The sequence below is a fragment of the Vanessa atalanta genome, chromosome 14 (assembly GCF_905147765.1).
Source record: "Vanessa atalanta chromosome 14, ilVanAtal1.2, whole genome shotgun sequence".
In the NCBI taxonomy this organism is placed as follows: Eukaryota; Metazoa; Arthropoda; class Insecta; order Lepidoptera; family Nymphalidae; genus Vanessa; species Vanessa atalanta.
Window position 1 is genome coordinate 2,011,049 of NC_061884.1, and position 24,366 is coordinate 2,035,414.

General features: G+C 34.3%; 1 protein-coding gene and 3 non-coding genes across 6 annotated transcripts; 1 reads left to right on the forward strand and 3 right to left on the reverse strand.

Moving 5' to 3' along the window:
* Positions 1 to 1,281: 1,281 nt before the first annotated feature.
* On the reverse strand, positions 1,282 to 24,007 carry LOC125068786. Of its 3 annotated transcripts, none has more exons than XM_047678097.1 (5): positions 24,003 to 24,007; positions 15,493 to 15,580; positions 14,414 to 14,566; positions 13,051 to 13,216; positions 1,282 to 1,507 (listed from the first exon to the last, which is right to left on the reverse strand). In XM_047678097.1, the coding sequence occupies exons 1-5, from the start codon at positions 24,005 to 24,007 to the stop codon at positions 1,422 to 1,424; spliced, it is 498 nt and encodes a 165-aa protein (XP_047534053.1). In that variant the 3' UTR covers positions 1,282 to 1,421. The 3 variants fall into 3 exon arrangements, with proteins under 3 accessions (XP_047534053.1, XP_047534055.1, XP_047534054.1); XM_047678099.1 differs by lacking the exon at positions 24,003 to 24,007 and adding an exon at positions 21,929 to 21,951; XM_047678098.1 differs by lacking the exon at positions 24,003 to 24,007 and adding an exon at positions 20,246 to 20,751.
* On the reverse strand, positions 3,140 to 3,256 carry LOC125069043. Its single transcript, XR_007119817.1, has one exon. It is a non-coding gene; the product is annotated as a U5 spliceosomal RNA (small nuclear RNA).
* LOC125069036 lies at positions 4,745 to 4,937 on the forward strand. Its single transcript, XR_007119812.1, has one exon. It is a non-coding gene; the product is annotated as a U2 spliceosomal RNA (small nuclear RNA).
* LOC125069034 lies at positions 12,204 to 12,396 on the reverse strand. The gene has a single exon (XR_007119811.1). It is a non-coding gene; the product is annotated as a U2 spliceosomal RNA (small nuclear RNA).
* Positions 24,008 to 24,366: the final 359 nt, after the last annotated feature.

The window sequence follows — 24,366 nt, forward strand, 5'->3', positions numbered from 1 at the left end:
TAAAGATCAATTGTAAACGCTTTAAATGTCGTCATAATTATTTACAATTTGTATTGATTTTATAGAAATTTTGATGTTTCCGAACGTTGTATGTCGCTTTGTTAAACGCATTGGAAATTAAATATTAAAAAATATAAAAATTATTGTTTTTTAATTACTTAGTACCTTATGATTAAATACGTGTCATTTTTTTAATTATTTTTTTGATAATGGTTTAAAAAGGGACAAGGCAAAAATAAACAGGCACAACAAAACAAAATATTATTAATAAAGTAAACGTATTCCAAAAGTTCAATCAATGTTTGTGTCCTGAAAAAATTTAATGGCATTACCAGTAATTTCCTATTTGAAGGGTGATTCAGCCAATATAATTGCAATAACAAGAGAAATAACATCTAAATTCCCATAGTTGGCAGCTTAAAAGATATGTTTTATACTTTATACAATGCCAGTCGATAATGGCGACCTGATGCCTCCATGCGGCTCAACCAATTAACTATTTACAATATTTTATTTTACTAGCAATGTTTGTTAGTTTGCTTATTTCAAAATATTCTTTATTAAAAAGATAAAATTTTAAAATAACACAATTTATTGGACCCGTGATAGGCTCGAGACGAAACAATGCATCAACGGTGAACAGCACAGCCCCGACATTTTGTATCTATTTAAAAACTAGTTTTATAAAATATTTATTAGTATTTAATATTAATTATTTTTTAAGTCACCATCGAAACTATATTATACCTAGATGAAAAACTGCAATACAACTAAAAGTAGTGTAGTGTCTCGTTAATCTCTGATTATATGATATATCCAAATATCAATTGGTGGTAGGGCTTTGTGCAAGGTAGGTACCACCCACTCATCATATATTCTACCGCCAAATAACAGTACTCTGTATTTTTGCGTTCCGGTTAGAAGGGTGAGTGAGCCAGTGTAATCGCAGGCACAAGGGACATAACATATTAGTTCCCAAGGTTGGTGGCGCATAGGTGATGTAATGGTTAATATTTCTTGCAGCGCCTTTGTCTATGGGCGGTGGTGACCACATACCATCAGGTGGCCCATATGCTCGTCCGCCAACCAATGCCATAAAAAATAAATATCACAATGAGTAAGCTCTTTTATGCCAAATGCTCTCAGCATCTCTCAGATTATCTGGCGTCGAATCTCAGTAATAAATGTTTATAAAGACCATTAGGGCACAACTAAGACTAGAGACTTAGTAGCATGTGTAATAATATATCAACAAATATATAAATAAGTAATTAAAAAAAATAAAACAACTAAATTTCTTTATTCATACATGTAAAAATATACAAAGTGACTATAAAAATCGACGCGTAAAATTAAAGAGAAAGCGTATTCAATCACAAATCACGATACTTGCAGTCTTCAAGCGCTTCCAGCGCAAATCTTTACATCGGCAGCGCTGTTTCGCTGTAACTCATTTTCATCTTCCTGTACACGCTGTTCACGACCGTGAGATAGTATACAGAGTACGCTGAAATAGATAATACAGTTAATTGATCTTAATATTTATGGAGGACCCTAATTAGATTTCACTCAGTCAATAAATCAGTCAGCTTAAATAAAGCTGACTGCTGAATAATACAAACAAGCCTATAAGGTTTACTCAAAAGGTATGGTAATGAAATTAATAAAAATTATATTTTTTATAGATCGGTTATTTTTTTTTGATCAAAACGATACTCCATATCTTGAATAGTTTTCGAGGTCAACTAACAATAGTCATTAGTCAAACTATCGATAATTATGCAAGACAGATCTATTTCTATTCATTCTAGTGTTGCATATCGATAGTCCACTATCGATAGACTATCGATAGTTAAAGTGTTACACCTCATACACCGGCCGTGCTAATATTTCTCGGGAAAACGACGAAAAAATCCGTAACAAAGTTGTGTCTGAAATCGAGTTTTCGTTAAACAAAGTCTCGAACTGGGGTCGGCTAAACCTAGTCCATTTCAACCCCAAAAAGACGCAAGTTTGCGCGTTAACTGCTAAAAAAACACCATTTGTCGTATCTCAACGATTCGAGAACATTCCGTTAGCCGCCACAGCTAGTGTCGGAATACTTGGCGTCGATGTTTCGAGCCTTGTTCAGTTCCGCGGTCAATTGGAAGGCAAAGCCAAATTGGCATCAAAAAAGCTCGGTGTGCTCAGCAAAGCAAGACAGTATTTCACGTCGGCCCATCGTCTAAGTCTATACAAGGCGCAAATTCGGCCTCACATGGAATACTGTTCTCACCTCTGGGCGGGTGCTCCCCAGTACCAGCTCCTTCCATTTGACCGTATCCAACGTAGAGCGGCTCGAATTATCGACGATCTGCTAGATCCTTTGGCTTTGCGTAGAGATGTTGAATCGCTCTGCATCTTCTACAGAATTTATCACGGGGAATGTTCCGAGGAATTGTTCGGATTAATCCCGGCTGCTGAATTTCACCTTCGGACATCTCGTCAAAATTCCAAATATCACCCGCATCAACTAGATGTCCGAAAATCCACAACAGCGCGATTTTTAAGACATTTTCTGCCTCGCACAACCACCCTGCGGAACCAGCTTTCGTCGGCGGTTTTTCCGAACCGATACGACTTGGGAACCTTCAAGAAAAGAGCGTACTCTTTCTTGAAAGGCCGGCAATGCACTTGCAAGCCCCCCGGTGTTGCAGATGTCCATGGACGGTGGTAGTCACTTTCCATCAGGTGAGCCTCCTGCTCGTTTGTCATCTTTTGACATAAAATAAAAAGTATCAATAGTATTTTCACGTGTCAATACTATCGATAGTATCGATAGCTCCCCATGAGCAGTACTATAGATTATAGATAGTATTACTTTTAACCTAAACTATCGATAGTCCAAAACTATCGATACTATCGATAGTAGCAATAGTATCGCTACTACCGATAGTATTGCTTACAGAGAGCTAGCGATACTATCGATAGTATCGCTCACGGAGAGCTATCGATACTATCGATATTCTGAATAGTTTTCGAGGTCAACTATCGATAGTCAAGCTATCGATAGTTCTGCAACGCTGATCCTGAATAGTTTACGAGGGCAATTATCGAGAGTCAAACAATCGACAGTTCTTCAATGGTAATTCATTTATTAACCTCACCCTAGAGTGAGGCTTCAAAAATAAGTTAAGACTCATTTGAGTGTTCCCCTCCACGGAAATCTTTAGTAAAAGGCGAAAGATTTATACGTTTTGAAGGGAAACCAGAGTACCTAAACTTTACACATGAGAACTATATAACGCATTGCGTGTAAATCTCGCCAGCGCGATGCAGGTTTCTCTGTTTTTATATAAACGCCATCTAATGGCAGCTTTGGACAAAAAGGGTTCGTATGTTAATACTGAAAGGACGCCATCTAGTGAGAGATATAGATACATTTGACACCACATTTATTAAAATAGCTTCAATGATTAAATTCTGATTTGAAATTCTGCCACATGTGTATTCCGCCAACCCGCATTGGAGCAGCGTGGTGGAATATGCCCCAAACCTTCTCCTCAAAGGGAGAGGAGGCCTTTATCCCAGCAGTGGGACATATACGGGCTGCTAATGATTAAACCAGCGTTGCAAAACTATCGATAGTTTGACTATCGATAGTTGACCTCGAAAACTATTCAGGATATCGATAGTACTATCGATAGTATCGTTTTGATCAATACTATCGATACTATCGATAGTATCGATAGCTCTCCGTTAGCAATACTATCGATAGTGGCAATACTATCGATACTATCGATAGTATCGCTAAGCAATACTATTGTTAGTAGCAATACTATTGCTACTATAGATAGTATCGATAGTTTTGGACTATCGATAGCCAGCGATTTTTTGATAGAATTGGTTTTTTAATGTAAGTAATGTATTCGTAATGTATTTTAATCGCTAGACTCAAGATTACTACAAAAAAGTTTCATTGTAATGCCACCGGCCTAATAAAAGTTTTTTTAATGTTATGATTATTTATAATGTTTATTCATAAATCAAACACAAAAAATGTTGACAACATTTTTCACATTAAAATTTTTCATTATTCCTTATTCCGCACAAAATGTATTTATTCTAAAAACAAATGTTGTGGTAAATTTAATTTCATTTATTTAAATATACACTATAGTTGGCCTACTAAATTACTTATCTTGAGAAAGCAATACTATCGGAAATTACTGGCTATCGATAGCACAAAACTATCGATACTATCGATAGTTTAGGTTAAAAGTCATGGTTTTTGCAAAACTATCGATAGTATCGATACTAGGTATCGATAGTATTGACACGTGACAATACTATCGATAGTCTATTGATAGTATCGCTTATACCTTAACTATCGATAGTCTATCGATAGTCTATCGATAGTGGACTATCGATATGCAACACTAGATTAAACGTTATTAGCAATGTTAACATACAAAGTAATGTATTTTATTTATTTTCTTTATAAAATTTGTGACCCAAGCGCTATCGCTAATGCTAAAACATTTTTATATTCTTTGAACTATTATTGAATTTGATACTTAAGATCAAGAAATGATCTTTGCTAGTGTCGTTAAACCGTTAATAATAATACAGAACGATGTCATTAATTTGAAATAGTTTTGTTGTAATTTCATAGATGGCGCTTTATCATTTCGTCACTATTCTGCATCGCGTTGGCGAGATTATCTCGCGTAGAATGACGTCCCTCAGTTGTGTTAGGGTGGGTATCGCTTCTCGGCCTTTTGGCTAAGATCAAAGTGTAGTATCTGTTCTTTTCAGCTTAATATCTGAAAGTTCCCGCACTGCGGGACCAGTATATTAAACTGATTTTTGAAAATCGACGGGATGTTCGGGGCTCGCTCCACTCCCGTCACGGGTCGGCCCGGCATTGCAGTGCCGCCGGGAACGGCCCACATTAAACTAATAAAAACCTATAACCTGTTTACGGAACTCCCCATCCAAGCCGGTGTACCCCTGGCAAGCTGCCTGTCGCTTGTCTGCTACAGCGAGATATACGGATGAAATTACAGTTGCGGACGGTGCAATTAGCACTGTTCGCCGACGACGCTGCTTTTGTAACTACAGTTAAAACCGTTTAAGGCGACATCGTTTAGAACAACATATCGGTTATAATGACCAAAATCAAAGGTCCCGGCTGAATGCTATATAACTGTCTTATAAAAAAAATTGCTTTTTACGACATACCGCATTAAACGACCACATTTGGCTAATGTTTTCGAAAAATTATATCTGTAGCAACAACCAGCTGATCCGTATTGTAAACAATTTGAATAGGCACAGTGTAATGAATTCTCAATGGCTAATATCATAAAAGGCGTAACAGTAAACACGTGTCGAGTTTAGGCACAAATTAAAGGTTTAGGGTCTTTTGTAATTCTTAGAAACAAAACACACGCATTTGTACACAAGACGCACCAAAACACAGTGTTGAGTTAATTTATTTGTGAAGCTGTCAACATGTCGGGAGCAAAAAGAAAGAAGATTAATATCGAAGAAAAGTCGCGTATTATTTCAAAGTTAGAGAGCGATATTAATTTTAATAAACGTTTTGATTGAAATAAACGAAATATAATTTAATTTCATACATTTCTATATATTTTGCCTATTAATACCTATGACCTACACGTTAAATAATACCACTTCATAAAAAAATAAGCATCACCGGTTGTTACGACTATCGGTTTTTACGACTAAATATGAGTAATCCCTTCAATGTCGTTATAACAGATTTTGACTGTGCATCCATGAATGCCACACACGCAGCGAGCACAGGACGCACTTCCCCCTTGGCTGGAGCGCTGGAGGCTTAAGGTTAACGTTGCGAAGACTCTTAACTTTTAACTTTTACCAGGAAGCTACGTCATTATGGAATTAGGGACACTGCACTCAGTCTTCTGATTTCGTATCTGAGCAATCGCATTCAGAGGGTTGATGTAAATGGAAAGAGATCTCCCGGGTCTCCCGTTACTGTGGGGGTCCCTCGAGGATCAATTCTTGGACCATTTCTCTTCCTTGTTTATATAAATGACCTGCCACATCTCCTAGGTGATAAACTCGAGATAGTATTGTTTGCTGATGATACTTCTTTAATTTTTAAAATAAAAAGACGTCTTTCAATATATGACGATGTGAACAATACTCTCTCTGAAATAGTAAATTGGTTTAGTGTTAATAATTTAATGTTAAATTGTAAAAAGACTAAATGTATTAAATTCACTACTCCCAATGTAAGATGTGTCAAAACGAGTATACGTTTAAACGGGGAAGCATTAGATGTTTTAGAATCAACAGAGTTCCTTGGTATGACAATAGACTCTAAGCTCCAATGGGGCCCCCATATAAATAAATTGGCGAATAGACTCAGCTCTGCAGCCTATGCGGTAAAAAAAATTTCACTTTTGACTGATGTGGATACGGCTCGCCTTGTGTACTTCAGTTATTTCCATAGTATAATGTCGTATGGCATCCTACTCTGGGGTAATGCAGCTGACATTAATACTATTTTTGTACTGCGGAAGAGGGCTATTCGTGCAATTTATAACCTGGGCCCAAAAGATTCGTTAAGAGGTAAATTTAAAGAAATTAAAATATGACTGTCGCTTCTCATTTGTTTTTGATAATGTTATGTATGTACGCAAAAACATAAATGTTTTTCCAAGAAATTGTGACGTACATTCTATTAACACTAGGAACAAGAATAAACTTGTTACTCCAAGTACCCGATTACAAAGGGTTAGTAACTCTTTTTTGGGGCAATGTATACGTTTTTACAACAGGATCCCAGAAAACGTTCAAAATTATTCAATTATAAAATTCAAAAGAGTCATTAAAGAGCGTTTGTGTGCTAAATGATATTACAATACTAATGATTTTTTAGTTGACTGCACACCTTGGGAAGGAAATGATCGCCTCCAGGCTGTTTCAAATAACTAAAATTGTACATGGAAAATGGTTAAAAAAAATATATATATATCCCGCTGAGTTTCTTTCGCCGGTTCTTCTCAGGTCCGAGGTGCTAAATTCCGAACCGGTCGTAGATTTTTGACAATTAATAAGCAAGTGTAAACACTTCTATACTGAATAAATATTTTTGACTTTGACTTTGACTCTACAAAGTGTAGTATATATCGCGGCATAAGAACCAGATGAACGTATCTACAAAAAAATCAAAAAAAGTTTTATTTCATAAAACGGTTCACAATATAGTCCTTAATGAATTGCCAAAACGAGGTAACGGTAAAGTCAATATTTATCAAATTCCAAAAAAACTAAATAGCTTCAGAATAATTTTCAATGGAACCAGAAAAACGTATTATGAATACCGTTTAAATAGTTCTAATTATCTTCTTACCTCTTTAGAGCTATAGGAACGTATTTCTAAAAACAATGTTTTTATGATTAGAATATAGTTCGTTTGGCAATATTATACGAACCATAAGAACGTAAAAGCTTATACGTTGTTTTGGTCATTACAAAATTTTGTAATGATGCTTATTTTAAAGAACCAGAGTAACATTTGTGTATTTACGTTGTATTGGCACAAACATTTTTGTTAGATAAATAATACAATCAATGGCCAAAACGATGTATTACGATTTACGTTTTTGTGGCAGTACTATTTTGTTCGATTAGTATTATAGTCCATTGACAAAATATAAACTTACGTTAATTTGGCATTTAAAAGTTGATGTAAGGTCTCAACGAGTAGAAACACGCAGTGCGGGGAGCCCCCTGATTTGAAGTTAGGACACTACTTTTTTTGCTGTTACTTCGTAATAGTGATTTTAAGTAACAATAATACTGTGATTCAATAAAATGAAGAAAAACAATAGAAACTGGAAGATTTTAGAATCGTTGAAACGAAGAGAACCATCTCAGGTTCGCGACGAATTCCATCAGATTTTTGAACAGGTGAGTTATCTATCTATATTATACCTATATTTTAGTGTTGACTTTTATTAATTTGCATTAAGCGTGCTGTTGTAAGGGTTCGATTCCTAAGTACGTAAGGTTAGTGTAAAAGAGTTTGAAACCGAATAATACTAATAATAATATTGTATTATTTTTATTATAAAATGTATGTAATTTACGATTTAAATTTATTAATATTATATAATCAAACCATTTTACTCATTAGAATCAATATTAAGTACCTATACCTACAGCAATGATATTATTTTTTTTAAAGTTAAATATTTTTGTATCGTTTTGTCTCAGGAACCAACTCATTCAATCGAAACCATTTGCAATGCTGCCGTTGAAGAAATCAACAATTGTTTAAGCCCTTGTCCTCAACCATCCTTTAGTAGATTAACGACAACATTAGAAAATGATTCTCTCTCTGTTTTTGACGAGCTTGGACCGTCACCCACAAAATTATTGACATTGGAAAATGTGTCACTTATTGATTTAAATGATGATTTGTATTTATCACATTCGAGCAATGGTGGCGAGCCTGCGCCAGATGAATGTATATTGTCATCAAGTGACTTTTCAATTTCAGAAACAAGAAATAATGTTCAAATAAATGACATTATGACCCAAAACATTCCTCATTCTAGTAATACTCTTGATACAAACATAGAAACGAATACTACCGATATTGCTGGGGTTCAGTCTGTCATACCTGGTCTTCAAAATCGGAAACGCCAGCGCCGAGGTCAAGCGGAGCCCGAGGAATGGAAGAAGAATTTGAGAAAAAACAGAAGACAAAAAGGTGAACCTTACCTCTCCAGTAAAGGTGTATTAAAACCAGGAAAATTATTGGGTGAATCGAAGTGTATGGGGACGTGTCGAGAAAAATGTACGACCAGATTTAGTGAAGAAGAGCGGCTGGAAATCTTTTCATCTTTTTGGAACATTGATAATATAAATCAGAAGAGGCAATATATTGTAGGCTTAGTTAATCGAATACCTACACAAACAAAACGAACTGCTAATTTAGATAGTAAAAGGAAAATGACAAATAAATATTTTCTAAAAAAAAGTGGAGCCACAGAAAAGGAAAAGGTATGTCAAAAATTCTTTTTAGCAACATTGAGTGTCTCAGAAACATTTGTGAGATTTTGTTTCAAAAAATTGACTGAAACTAATGTTGTTGACGCTGATAGACGGGGAAAACACGTGCCTCATAATAAAAAGTCTGAAGATACCAGGCAGTTCATACGAGATCATATTAAATCATTTCCCCGAATGCCAGCACACTATTCCCGAAAAGATACAAAAAAAGAGTTCATAGACCAAGATTTGAATGTAGTCAAGATGTACGAGCTTTATATAAGTAAATGTTGTGAAGAGCAAAGAGAACCTGTTGACATAGCTTATTACCGTATGGTTTTGAATAAAGAATTTAATATTGGTTTCTATAGACAACGAAAAGATTTGTGTGATAAATGTTTTACTTTCCAACATTCAAACGCAGAAGAAAAAGAGAAGCAGAAAGAAGAATATGAAAAACATATAAAAAGAAAAGTTACTGCACGCCGACATCGTGATGAAGCAAAAATATTAGCACAATCTGGTGATATACATTTCGTTGAATATGACTTGGAAGCCATTTGTAATTGCCCTTCATCATCATCTAAGCTAATTTATTACAAACGGCGAATTGCAATTTACAACTTTACTATGCTGGATTTTGACACAGAAAAGCGTAACGTTTTCTGTTATTGCTGGCACGAAGGTATTGGAAAAAAAGGGGCTGTTGAAATCGGGTCATGTTTGTTGAAATATCTGAAAACCAAAGCTGATGGTAAACCAATTGTATTTATGTCAGATACATGTGCGAGCCAATGTCGTAATGTATATATATCAGCACTGCTACTGTACTGCGTTGAAGCTTTCAATATACCAGAGATTAACCAAAAGTATTTTGAACCTGGGCACAGTCAAATGGAAGCAGATAACATCCATGCAACTATTGAACTGGCTAAGAAGAATATACCTTTATTTCATCCATCTGGATTTTATACAATTATAAGAAAAGCTTCTCGAAAAAATCCATATGACGTCCATGAAATGGGAACAGAAGACTTCGTAGACATTAAATACCTAAAAACTATATTAGTTAAGAATGCTAAAGTGGACAGTGATGGCAATGCTGTCAACTGGTTAAAAATAAGATGGCTGCAATATCGTAAAGAAGACAATAAACATATATATTTTAAATATGATCTGGAGGATGATGATTTTAAAATGATTAAAATTATCAGAAGAGGCAAAAGACTACCTGTGGAACAAATCGTGTTGAAAAATGCATATGACAAACCCTTACCCATTTCTAGTGAAAAGTATGACGATTTACAAGACTTATGCAGACAAGGCATTATTCCAACGCAATACCATGATTTTTATAAAGGGTTTTCAGTTGGAACTCCAACAACAGATGATGAAGATAATTAATATTTTACTAAACTCTGATATGCTGATTACAGGTTTTATTATTTAAATTGTACTATTTTATTTCAGTAGTAAATAAATATTATTGATTAATTGCCTATTTAATTACTCATTTTATCACTACAATGACATAGACATAATATAACTTAACTTCACAAATAACGTATTTAAGTTTGATAACAACATAAGTTTGAAAATAATTAAGGGCCACAATAACGTATGTCAACCGAATTTTAAATATATATATATTGAGTCTATGTAAACATATATAAAGAAATAATTACTATTTTTTTTAAAGCTCTAATAGTATGGCTATACATAGAAAAAATGTGTTTTTCCCATACTAGTATTTTATCTGTATTAAAAAGCTGGTAAAGTGTAAATAGCGGAATTTTCACAGTATTTTTGATTTCCTGTAAAATTGAGAAAATGTAGATACGTCGATCTGACTCTTACACCGCGATATTCCAACTGTAGTTACAAAAGCAGCGTCGTCGGCGAACAGTAGTGCTGGGAGTTTTTTTCAGAAACGGTTTTAAGAACTAGTTACTTTAAAAAGAACGAACGAACTGTTTCTGGATTTAAAACGAACGAGACGACACTCGGCACCGGCGGCCGTCGTTTTGGTACTGCTTCGCGAACCGGTTCCTTTCACGTGTAACTGACTAAGCACTCTATTTTGATAACCGTAAGGACTATTATTGTATGAATATTAAACCAGTTATAAAGAACTACTTTGGATTTGAAGTAACGAATATGCTACAATGGATCTTATTTCTATAGAAATACAATACAAATTTGGTTGTAGAAGAAAAGACTAAATCGAAAAACCTGTTTCTTGGTACCGCTGCGCGAACCGGTTCCGATCACGCGTAACTGACTAAGCACTTTATTTTGATCGCCGTAAGGACTATTATTGTATGAATATTAAACCAGTTATAAAGAACTACTTTGGATTTGAAGTAACGAATATGCTACAATGAATCTTATTTCTATAGAAATACAATACAAATTTGGTTGTAGAAGAATAGACTACATCGAAAAACCTTTTTCTTGGTACCGCTGCGCGAACCGGTTCCGATCACGCGTAACTGACTAAGCACTTTATTTTGTTCGCCGTAAGGACTATTATTGTATGAATATTAAACCAGTTATAAAGAACTACTTTGGATTTGAATCTTATTCCAACAGAAATACAAATTCAAATTTGATTGTAAAAGAATTAAAAAATTACGAAACAAAAAAAAAAGTTTTCGTAGGCTCCTTATACGCTTATTATTTTTTTATTACAGATTTAGTATTAACTGCTTATAATCGGGTAATCCTCAGCCGTAATTTGAAATTACAAATAATTTAAAAATATTTCTTAACTTTCTGTTTTTTTAAATGCAAATAAGTGCGTGACGTAGAATTAATCCAAATAAATTAAAGTCGAAGTCTATTTTCAAAATTATATAATATGACTCCAGTGTTGAATATACATTATTTCAGTAAAGTATCGTAAATCGAACCTATGAAAACAAACCGGTTTTTTTTATAACCAGTTCGAAGAACTGTTTTGTAAATGTAAAAAACCGGTTCGTTTCGTTTTACGTAAAATCTGAAATGACCCAGCACTAGCGAACAGTGCTAATTGCACCGTCCGCAACTGTAATTTCATCCGTATATCTCGCTGTAGCAGACAAGCGACAGGCAGCTTTGCCAGGGGTATACCGGCTTGGATGGGGAGTTCCGTGAACTGGTTATACTTATAGGTTTATATTAGTTTAATGTGGGCCGTTCCCGACGGCACTGCAATGCCATGCCGACCTGTGACGGGAGTGGAGCGAGCCCCGAACATCCCGTCGATTTTCATAAATCAGTTTAATATACTGGTCCCGCAGTGCGGGAACTTTCAGATATTAAGCTGAAAAGAACAGATACTACACTTTGATCTTAGCCAAAAGGCCGAGAAGCGATACCCACCCTAACACAACTGAGGGACGTCATTCTACGCGAGATAATCTCGCCAACGCGATGCAGAATAGTGACGAAATGATAAAGCGCCATCTATGAAATTACAACAAAACTATTTCAAATTAATGACATCGTTCTGTATTATTATTAACGGTTTAACGACACTAGCAAAGATCATTTCTTGATCTTAAGTATCAAATTCAATAATAGTTCAAAGAATATAAAAATGTTTTAGCATTAGCGATAGCGCTTGGGTCACAAATTTTATAAATAAAATACTTTATTCAAAATGTTGTTTTAGACATAAGTAAAATTAAATGTTCTTTTTTTAAGAGTGTTTTTTTTTAATCTATGTAAAGCTGCTGAAAATTAAGAAAAAAACCTTTTTTCCGATTGATCTATTAATTATCATATAAAATTATAGTTGGAGGTTCAGTAGAACACTGATGAAATACTTAATACACCGCTCGTAATAATAAACTCAGTTTTTCTTTTTAATTTAAACTTAGTTTTCTTTTTTATTTTAACTTAGCATAAACTGTTATTCTTCTGGCAAACTATTTTTATTCTGTGGTCATATTCAAAACAACATTTTTTTGTTTAATATTGATAAATAGATGCTTCAATTATAGGTCTTAACAAAAGTGCAGTACATACCAGCACCAGCAATGATCATGATCACGATTAAAGCGATGTTCCCGGGCTCAACCAAAAATGGTGCGAGTTCGGGACTGAACAGGCAAGTGACCACCGCCACGAGGAAGATGCATAGAATGAAGACGGAGTTGAACAGCAATGAGAGCTGCAGGCAGCCTGGTCGTCTCTGTAATGTAAGGGTGTTTTGCTCTCTTTTAACCTGATTATAAAATAAGAAATAGAAAACGTCGTAGGAACTGCACGCACGCTATAAAGAAAAGATATTGGCTCTTGACAGAATTTAGGGTCAGAAAAGTTGAATTCCTACGTTACGTTTAGGTAGCACGAAATTCGAACATAAAGTGGTTTTAGAAGTTATATTTTCAAATTAATGAATAGTTCTATATTTATTTTAATAACGTACTTTATAAAAAAATCAAACGTTAAGTACAAGAATTAGATCCATATTAATAATTGTAATAAATGTTACATTAAATTTGATAATATATTTAAAACGTTAACGCTAAACATTGTATAATGTATAATATTGATATACGCGGCGCACGCCAATTAGGCTCACAGTCAACATGAATTTTCCGGCATAGATTCAACAGTCATCGTATCATATTTCAATAATAATTAAACGCCTTAACCTCCCTCGTAAAATAAATCATTCTGCACATTGGTGAAAACCGAATCAATCAGAATCAGTTTTTGAGTTTATCGCGTCCAGAGAGTCAGGCAGACGGATTTTTCGTACAGTACTATGTAGTAATAATGTCTGTTTTTAAAAGTTTAACATAGACAACAATTTGTTTTTTTGTAAATGAGCCTCTGACGTAGAACAAACTGTGTAAATAAAAGTAGCAATCAATATTTCAGAACAATGGCTGCCACTTATTTTTCAATCTGTTAACTGTCACCGATATGAATTTTTCGTATTGTAATTTATATTTTACGCTCTCGTTTTCATTTTTACTAAATTAAATTTACATTTTCTCATAATTTTGGCATATCCTTTCTACGCAGCTCGCGCTCTGCAAATGTTAAGGTTTAGCTCAAAATAAATGACCTAATAGCAAGTGAATGATATTAGAAAAGTAATTATACAATTTAAATACGAATATTTAAAATATATATTTCCTAAACATTGCACATTATAACTTTTTTTAATGGTTATAATATTACGCAAATGTAATTATTGTACAGATTATACTCCGTACTCCTTGAACACATCGAATGTAGCGTCTCCACTCAACGAAGCTCGCTATTTTGATGTTATGTCATCTCTACGTGAGAGATTAATAAAAAAACCTTGATAGCGACAAAATTATTTCTTTGCCTTTTTACGTGTGTGTTATGATGTGTTTACAATTATACTCACCATTCCCACACCCACTAACACCACGACGTTACTGATAGCTGACAGAGTCGAAAACATGACCAACGTCATCGATATTAGATTGTCTTCCTGCTCCCTCTCCCTGTGTCGTGGGAGACTCCAAGAACCAGCTATAATAGCTGCTATGCAGGATAACTGAAAATTGTTAATTTTGTTATAAAATTTTAATTGAAAATGTAGTGTTTTAAGCATTAGCAGCCCGTAAATGTCCCACTGCTGGGATAAAGGCCTCCTCTCCTTTGAGGAGAAGGTTTGGAGCATATTCCACCACGCTGCTCCAATGCGGGTTGGCGGAATACACATGTGGCAGAATTTCGTTGAAATTAGACACATGCAGGTTTCCTCACGATGTTTTCCTTCACCGCCGAGCACGAGATGAATTATAAACACAAATTAAGCACATGAAATTTCAGTGGTGCCTGCCTGGGTTCGAACCCGAAATCATCGGTTAAGATGCACGCGTTCTAACCACTGGGCCATCTCGACTCAGTGTTTTAAGGGGACGGTAAAATGATAGGGCGAACCAGTTAGAGGAGTCACCATTCATCATTGATTATACAATCACCAAACCCGAATTTTATATTCTGGTTTAAAGGTTCGGTTTAAGTACCGATTGCAGACACAAGGGAAATTACATCTTAGTTCCTATGGAGGCGTAAAAGACTTTATATATGAAGTGATTAATGTTTCTGTTACTGTATGTTAAGATGAGCGTGATCAGTTATCATCATTGTTCATCAAAAGGTAAGTACGATACCTTTTGCTTGTCTTGATTTGTGTAAAAATAATTATTAACTCTTCATATACTTATTACATATTTTTATTTGTATTTGTGTATCAATCTATTGATATTGTAATTTATCTATTTGTCCTTTATCTTATCAAATATCGCATAGCAACAATATCCAATTTTTTAAAATAACTTATTCGTTGTTGCTTGTGAATTGAAATTTAATTAACCGTTTGTTTGGATGTAATGATTTTAATTCGACTTTTTTTTTCGGACCAACTGACTTAGGTCTAATTTTTAAAGTTGTCTTTTTAATATTAAAACAACTTACTGTGGATAAAATCCCGAGTAAGAAACATCCTTTTTCTAATGAAACGCAGCCGCAGCACTGTCGCAACATCGGCAACGCCATTGTGGCCCTGAAAACACAAGTTTCCTATTTATTCCTTAAGTATTACAGACTTAACAAGAGTATATAATACGATACCGTTCTCATCACCTGATGTAGGTATTCCTCAAAGTCCTTGGTATCAAAGAAAAGTAAGAAGCTGATATGGTATTTTAGTCAGTCACCCGATTCTTAATCGAAGATCATGGATTCGAGCCGTCTGCTTAATTGTGAGTTTATAATTTATACAGTGCTGGGGATGGAGGGAATACATCGTGAAGAATGCATGCAGATGGAAATCTTCCACATTATAATTTACCAATTCGCAATTTTACTCGATGGTAGAGCATTGTGCAAGCCCGTCTGGGTAGGTTACAACCACTCATCAGATATTCTACAGCCAAAATACAGTATTCTGTATTGGTGTGTTCCGGTTAGAAGGGTGAGTGAGCCAGTGTAATCACAGGCACAAGGGGCATACACCTTAGTTCCCAAGGTTGGTGACGCATAGGTGATGTAAGGAATGGTTAAAATATCTTACAGCGCCTTTGTCTATGGGCGGTGATGACCACTTACCATCAGGTGGTCCATATCCTCGTCCGCCAACTATTGCCATAAAAAACAATTTAACAGTGTGGTTTAATAACCTACTAACCTTCGTATAAAGTCTTAGGTTGTTACTATACTTTCTATAAATACAATTATATGACATGAGTTCTTAAATCGTTAGATCTTTGATAACTTTGTTAAGACATCACGACTAAGCCCCTGGACATAAGTATTTATATTAGTGATAGGCTAGATTTAACTTACGTACAAAGGGAAATAAAACCATTTGTCCTGTCAAAGTTTCTATTGAACGATCTTACTATACAATGTGCACTAATAAATACTCGAGAAATTATGTAAGACTGTTATTTTTAACTAAAATTACGTATTATTTTGTTACTATTAATCAACAAAGTAATAAAATGAGTTATATACCCGTAGCACGGTTCGTTGGACACGTCAAGGTCCCATAGTATATATACGGCACATAGACATGTTCAATAATTATGCTAAGTTAATTTTTTACTTTAAACAAATTACTTTTTACTTTTTTTACTTTAAATATATTAGGGTGACATTCGCTGTTCCCAAACTGACCCAGTGAAATAGGTGAATCGAAAGCGTTAATTAGGAATTCAAATCTTAGAAAATACCTAGCTTACAAGTGCGCTACAATTGTTTCTATGGAAGTGTTAGGAAACCTGAATTTCTCATATTCTGAGTGTGAGGAGATCTTGGTTCTCATAAGTGGTAAGTTTGTAGATTTGGAAAAGTTATTGTTACAATCATATTGTTACAATTATAATCGTACTGATATTATATTATGTTAACTTTATTCAATAGTTGAATTGAGAGCCCTATAGAAATCTTAAGCGAAGATTATGGGCACAACTCTATCAAGCAAAATTGAATTTCATGAGCTTGAAATAGTGTTCACAATTGATCTCACGCTCAGTGGTGAAGAAACACATTCTGGCGAATGAAAATCTGCCAGATGTATTCGTATGTCCATCCAACAGCATCGCAAGTTTATTATAGAGGCTTAAGCTCAGTATTGGACCATTTACAATCTGTTACTTTACTACTTTGTATGTTTGATAAGCATTTGATATATTTATGGGAGAGTTACGATATATTGAGTGTGTAGCGTGAATATTTATTTATATCTCATATATACTACCATATTCCAGATACGGCGTGTTAAAACAGTGACCATGACGTAATACTTCAATATAGGACAAACTATTTCAGTCGACGAAATGGCGGCATTTTAGTACGTCTGGTGGAATGTAAGCACAACGTCATCATTCGGATATAACACAGGAGAAAGTTTTTGTCGTTTATTTGTTTGTACATTAAGGAAATAAATTACCTAGTTGGTCCAGTAGATAGTTTATAAATCCCAAGTGGGGCCATAGAAAACGATTGGGTTTTTCGGTGTAGAAATTCTCAGTAGCAGATTGGAGCTAGGAAGTTGCCAGTGTCACATTATTGTGCATTTAAATTGTGAATGTTATAGGTTTGCGGACGGCCGCAAATTGGCTAACTCATGTATATTTGTCATCACCGCGCATTAACATTGACGCTGTAAGAAATAGTAACCATTGTTTACATTGCCAGTGCACCATGATCTATAGGAACTAAGTTGTTATGTCCCTGATGCCTGTTGTTACATTGGCTCATTCAACCGGAACACAACAGTACTCAGTTGTTATTTGGCGGAAGGAATATCTAATGAGCCCGTGGTACCCAAGCAGGTCTGGATAAAGGCCTGTCACAAAGTAAAATGTTATTACGCAAAAAAAAATCAAAATATCGAGTGCATTTCGGTGGAATCGTAGCCTAAATATCCAAGTTCTGTACTTACTAATATTATGCGGGACTTATGTTTAATTGGATTATGAAATCCGATAGGTCAGCTCTCTCGTTGAATGTGCGAAGAGAGTTCACCTGTGTTTGCTCAAACATCTGTGCACTAAAACTTACTTATTGCCTGCGCAATTGATTGCTTGAACGCGGCATATTTTAGAGGAGGACATTACAATTTATTAGTTAATATTACGTTATTCCAAAGTATATTTTGTACGTACGATATCAAACTTTATATGTGTCATGCGTAGAACGAGCGCGAAAAGATAAGACGAAAGTCTTGAAGCTTTACTAAATTCTCCTCGCTGAGACTTGTTTAGCGTAAATAGGGATACCAATAACACATTTTTTTCATTATTATAAATATTTTTTATAATTGTATGTGATTGTATGGAAAAATCGCATCTCTCTCGTCCATAGAGATTGGCGCTTTAAGAAACATTAATTTGCGCCACCAACCAAGACGAGTTAGGCTGTTATGTCTATTTTATGTTTGAAATATTTTATGTAAATGAAAATCAAACTTATATAGTATTATTTTCGTTTTATGCGTCTTGTAAATTAAATAAATAAATTTATTTTTTTTAAAAATCCACAATAGCTGAGAGGTCGGGAGCGTATCCGCGACTTTCGTATCGCGGTCTACCGTTGACCTAATGAATTTATTTAAAATATTTAAATACTTTCTGGAAATAGTGTGCAAAGTTTTTACATAAGTATATAATTGTTAAAATGTTACCTCGGAAAGAATGTTGAGTTACGCGCACTTCATTCATTGATAAAATGATTACCTACCAGATAGTGAATACCTCAGCCCTTAACTCCGAAAAGTAAAATATAAAATTTGCTTACGTTTTAGCTATAATGACCATACGTTCGATACAAAGAAAGCAAGAACAGCTACTTCAAGGTAAAGTATAATCGATTTAAGGTCATGCAAATAACAAAATGGATCACCGTAAACAAATGTTTCAACTTTCATGATAGTTACACACGATCATGTAATATAAACTCAGTATTCATACTGTCAATTTATATTTATTTATTCAAGAAAAAAAAAACAGAAATGTATACAAAAGGAAACTTAAATCCTAAAACATGATAAAGATGTCGTCCAGATCGATTTCGGCCAGCTCAGTCAATTTCAAGGGAAACCAGCCAAATATAAAAGATATAGTAATGCACAAGTGTGTGCACAAACACAGGTGCATTCTCTATTCCCGATCATAATTCGATGGGTCGGCAAATCCGACGACCGAAAAGAGTTCAAGCACAGATCAAACGGCTTTACGCGCTCACCGAGACATGTTACCGAGATGTCGATTTTACGAATACCCAATAACTTTTTCTCGGCCCAAACTGGGGGTTAGACTCAAGACAACGGGAACGGTCATCTGCCTTTGCTATCCACTAGACCAACGAGGCAGTTCAACAACATATCTCATTAGGAAATCTCACTTAAATTAGTGCCGAGATGGCTAAGTGTTTTGACGACGTTAGATCTTAGCCGATCATTGCAAATCTAAACCCGGGCAAGCACTACCTTTTATGATATTATTTGTGTTTATATCGCGCTCGGATAAACTACCTGTATTGGAGTAACGTAATAACCTCAAAACCTTTGGTTTAAAATAAGAATCTTAGTCCAGCAGTGGGAGGTTGTATTATAACAAATAATAAGGAATAATTTCGATTAAAATTGTATTTTTTAGGTAATTTACGTTACGTAAATCATATTATAGCCGCTTATAAATATTACGAACGAGAATTGGTTGGATATTGTACCCGAGATTCCATCGTAGAGTCCAATTGTCTGCAGTGGCTATAATCTTGATAAGAAAATTGTTTTTAATTAATACTCTGTATTAAGCGAATGTATCGTCTTATAATAATAAAAATATACTCGAATGATATAATTATTTTGTTAAATCGAATAACGTGATTTGTAATTTAAAAATAAAAATGTTTATCTCTTTATTACCTAATATAATGGCACAAAGGAATAATACCTTTGACATAAACTAAAAAAATATATACCAAAATTATATGTAGGTACCAGTCTTAAATTCTCGCACAACCCGCACAACTCGTCATAAAAAAAGTTTATTTAAAGCGCGCACGCTATTTTACTTCAACTTTACTTAGTAATCAAATAAAAAAATGTATCAAAAAATACGCAATTATAACAGCTGTATACCGTGTATATACAAATATATAGGTATGTTATGAAAATAATTATAAAAGTTCAGTAATCATAATTGAACAGCTTTAGAATTACCTTAGTATAATACCTTTTTTTCCTATATCTTCTTAAAGCGAATAAGCTACCCACACACAGACCGTAAACACAGACTTGCCATTATCAGAAAAAAAATCTAAAGAAAAATAATTTATTGTTGAAAATTTAAATGAAAACTCAAAAACAGAAGAGTCATGGCTCCGGTGGTATATTTTCGAATCTCCGGTGTTTCAATTTACTTGCGCACTATTTACAAACACTAATTATGTAAGCGATGCACTTGATTCTATTTCGATCTCACTGGCCACAGCACAATAGACGAAAAAAATACGATTATAAAGACGAAGTTTAATTGTTTACACACGTTTATTAATCTGTTGATTTAAAATCCGAATGAGCGCGAAATGTTACTCTGATTAAATAATTCCACTTTCAAATCCGATATACAAGAATGTTATAATACGCACTGGTGATTTAAAAAAAACTGTTTGAATTTAGAACTTTTTTGAGCTATAAAAAGATAAGCGTTTTCATCGACGCTCAGTAGCGTACTACTCATACTGGCGACGCTTCCTACTCGTCGGACGTCTGTCCTTGCCAGAGAACTATGCTGCGTCATTTATTAAACGTTGGTTCTGATTACTTCCGACTAACATAATATATTTCATATGTATTATTTCATTTTCAGTATTTTTTGTTAGACAATTACGATAAACATTTATTGTCTTTAATATTAGACCTTTTGTTATACATACTTATAATTAAATAATAATATCCTTAGGTAACCCAAGCAGCTGATTCGTATGAGACAACATAACAAGGACTATGATCTTCAGAAATGAAAGAACGCCTGTGAGGAAAAGGAAGAGATATATATTTGAGTATATTATTACTATACAAATTAAGATGAAACAATAATTTTTTCCGTGTAACACAATACTTAAGTATCACCCGAATAAGTATAGTAGTGTTATTTTAATGACCACTTAAAAGCCCTATGCCCTTTTTACGTACAAATCAACATAATTTTAATATTTATCCATATTTTGATATCTTTAAATTTAGTATGTAATTATTGTTTCAGTCTCCGTGTGTCCTCTGTATATCAGATACCCTTGTTGTTGTATCTTAGTACGTAGTTTTTTTTTTAAAATGATTTTTATAATATTTTAAAATTATAATAAAACAACTGGGCATTTTTTTTATTTGTGTAATTATGATAAAGGATATTAATAACATAATAATACTAACATGCATAATAGTATGTATTATATTTATTTATAATACCTATGTGTATTTGAAATCTCGCAAAGTCCGAGTGAGAACTTTACGTAAAAGATATCATAAGCTCTTCCAATTTGATTGATATTATTCTAATCATTGAGTCATTCATCTTGCTTCTCACTAAAACAAATAATATCCCAGTCAAAGCCACGACTTGATAGGAATTAACAGTGCAAAATATCAAAACGAGCAAATGACTTCGTATGTGTTTAAAATAGTATGAAATTATATCCGTGACAAGAACCTGCGAACTCGTCACTGATACTAAGATAAAAGCTATCAACGATGTCTTTAAAATGTCTCTGAAATTCCTAGTATTGTTGCTGGCACCTCTACTAAACGCAACACGTATTATCTCAACGAAGACTAAAACATTTAAAATACATATAAAAAACTTGATATGAGCATAAATATTATAGAAAATTTCAAAGTAATTACTATTAATTTCTATTAAGAAAGGGCATAGAAATGAGATAGGAAGCGGCGCGGTCCACGTAACAACAGTCGTTACAATCAAATTGTAAGACTGTAGCGGAAAGACTACGACGACCTTATTATAAAGATTTTTACTAAAAATAAACATAAAACAAAGTAAAACCATGTCACAGTGAATGTATAAAACGTATACACAAAACTTCACAATGAAATTGTCGAATTGAACGTAAAACATCACATAATACTCGAACAGCGTGTAAAAAGTCCTCGCTATTGTCATCTGGCATAGAATTATTTCGTCGAACTTTCGAGAATTTGGAATCAATCCAAAAAGGATTAACTGTATCAGGAGTCCGATGACAGAAACGCCGATTCCAATCAGCCAGGATATTGCGAAAACTTCCTCGATTTCGAATGGTTTTGCTTCTTCTTCAGCGACATTGTTAAAAGTTGTGTTATTTAGCATATTATTATTATTTATTGTATTATTTAAATATCGAACATATTTCTATGCGAGCTCTTTTTGTGAATTAGTATTTGTTATTTAATGGAAGAGCATAGTAAATACAAACGTTATTGACAGAGTCTTCATAAACACTAAACTTCCGACCCGATTGTTTTATGTAGTTATTTCAGCGTTAATTTAATGCTCCTATTGTTCGTTATATAAATGTTAGTTAATGTAGTTGAAAAGCAATGGACGTTAAAATGATATTATCGAATGTTTTATTCCTATCAATGGCAATTCAAAAGATTAAATTACACCATCTGGTTTACCGATCGTGTTTTATTTTTATTTATATAGTTTTGGAAAACAAGTTACGTTAATATTATCAGTAACCAATAATTAGTATAGTACAATACCATGACAAAGATTTTTATATAGTTTCTTTTCAAATCATAAAAATAGCCAAAGATTTTTATATGGGTTTTTATGTCGTTTTTTGTTATATAGTTAGGCGAATTGGCAAATGAGCCACTTGATGGTAAGTGGTAATTGCTGTCACCGCCAATAGACATTGGCGCTGTCAGCAATATACATTACTGACATTGCCAATGCACCACTTTCCTTGGAAGCTAAACGTCCCTTTTGCCTGTACTTACAGTGGCTTAATCACCGTTTAAATCGGAACACAATAATACCAAGTATTGCTGTTTGGCAGTCGAATATCTGATGAGTGGGGGTACCTACCCAGACAGGCTTGCATGAAGTCCTCTCACCAAGTAAAGATTATTTATATTGTTATTAATCTCCTAATCGGTACTGAAGGGAAACATCGTGAGGAATCCTGCCTGAGTGTATAATTTCAATGAAATTTTGCAACAAATTTTTAACAAGGTTGGAGCATTTTGCGCAGCAGTGGGACAATAATGAGTTGATACAATAAATTAAATTAATAATCATTATGGTCACTATATGAACGGAAAATTAATGACTATTATAATGACCTAAACAAAGATAAATTTTCATTAGGCGATATTTATTTAAGGCAAGTTTTTTAATCTTCGAAAGATATTAGGATGACCGCGTTACGAACTGAATAGAGATTAATTTATCCAGACAAAGCTTGGCGTCACGAAGTCGCGTCAGTGGCGCCATAAGGGAAACCATAGCAACCTCATTCTTTTATTATATTCCAACAGTTTCTTGTTCTAAAAACTTACCTATGTACTGAATTGATAGTTAAACACCTGGAATATTACATAGCATATAAAAAAGTCAACTTATGAACGATATAGTATAGTATACAATGGGCAAAAAAATATCTATATTTTTGGTATTAAATATTAATTACATAACAATCTGAATAAGAATATAATTGGTTTGAGACTCCTACAAGTATTTTTGAATTGTCGAGATTTAATGTAAGACTACCACTGGTTTGGAATGTAAATTCTTCGGAGAAGAATCGGCAAGAAATTCAGTAGAAGTTGATTTGATTTGATTTGAGATTTGCATCCATCTTGAGTTATAGCCCAGAGAGAGCCTTGTAAACTTGACTGAATATTTTAGGCCCCACTAAATGTTATGTGCTTAATTTGTGTTTACAACACATCTTAAAAGGTTAAGGAAAACATCATGAATAAATCTAGAGCTGAGAAAATAGGTGCAGCGTTTTTTATGTATTATGTAGGCGGAAGGGGCAAATGGTCTATCCGATGGTAAGTGGTCACCGCCGTCCATTCCTTAGATTACACCAATGCGCCACCAACCTTGGGAACTAAGATGTTATATCCCTTCTGCCTGTAGTTACACTGGCTCACTCACCCTTCAAACCGGAACATAACAATACTAAGTATTGTTGTTCAGTGGTAGAATGTCTGGTGAAGAATGGTGGGTGGAACCTATTGCACAAAGCCCTGCCACCAAGAAAAGCGTGGAGGAATAAGCTCCAAGCCTTCTCCTCAAAAGGAGAGAAAGCCTGAGATGAGCAGTGGGA

Bases quoted from the DNA above. Each gene is read 5' to 3' on its own strand.
- LOC125068786 (XM_047678097.1), bottom strand. The intron at 14,567-15,492 runs GTAAGTTGTTTT...AACAATTTTCAG, and splicing joins TACTCGGGATTTTATCCACA to TTATCCTGCATAGCAGCTAT. The intron at 13,217-14,413 runs GTGAGTATAATT...CTTACATTACAG, and splicing joins TGTTAGTGGGTGTGGGAATG to AGACGACCAGGCTGCCTGCA.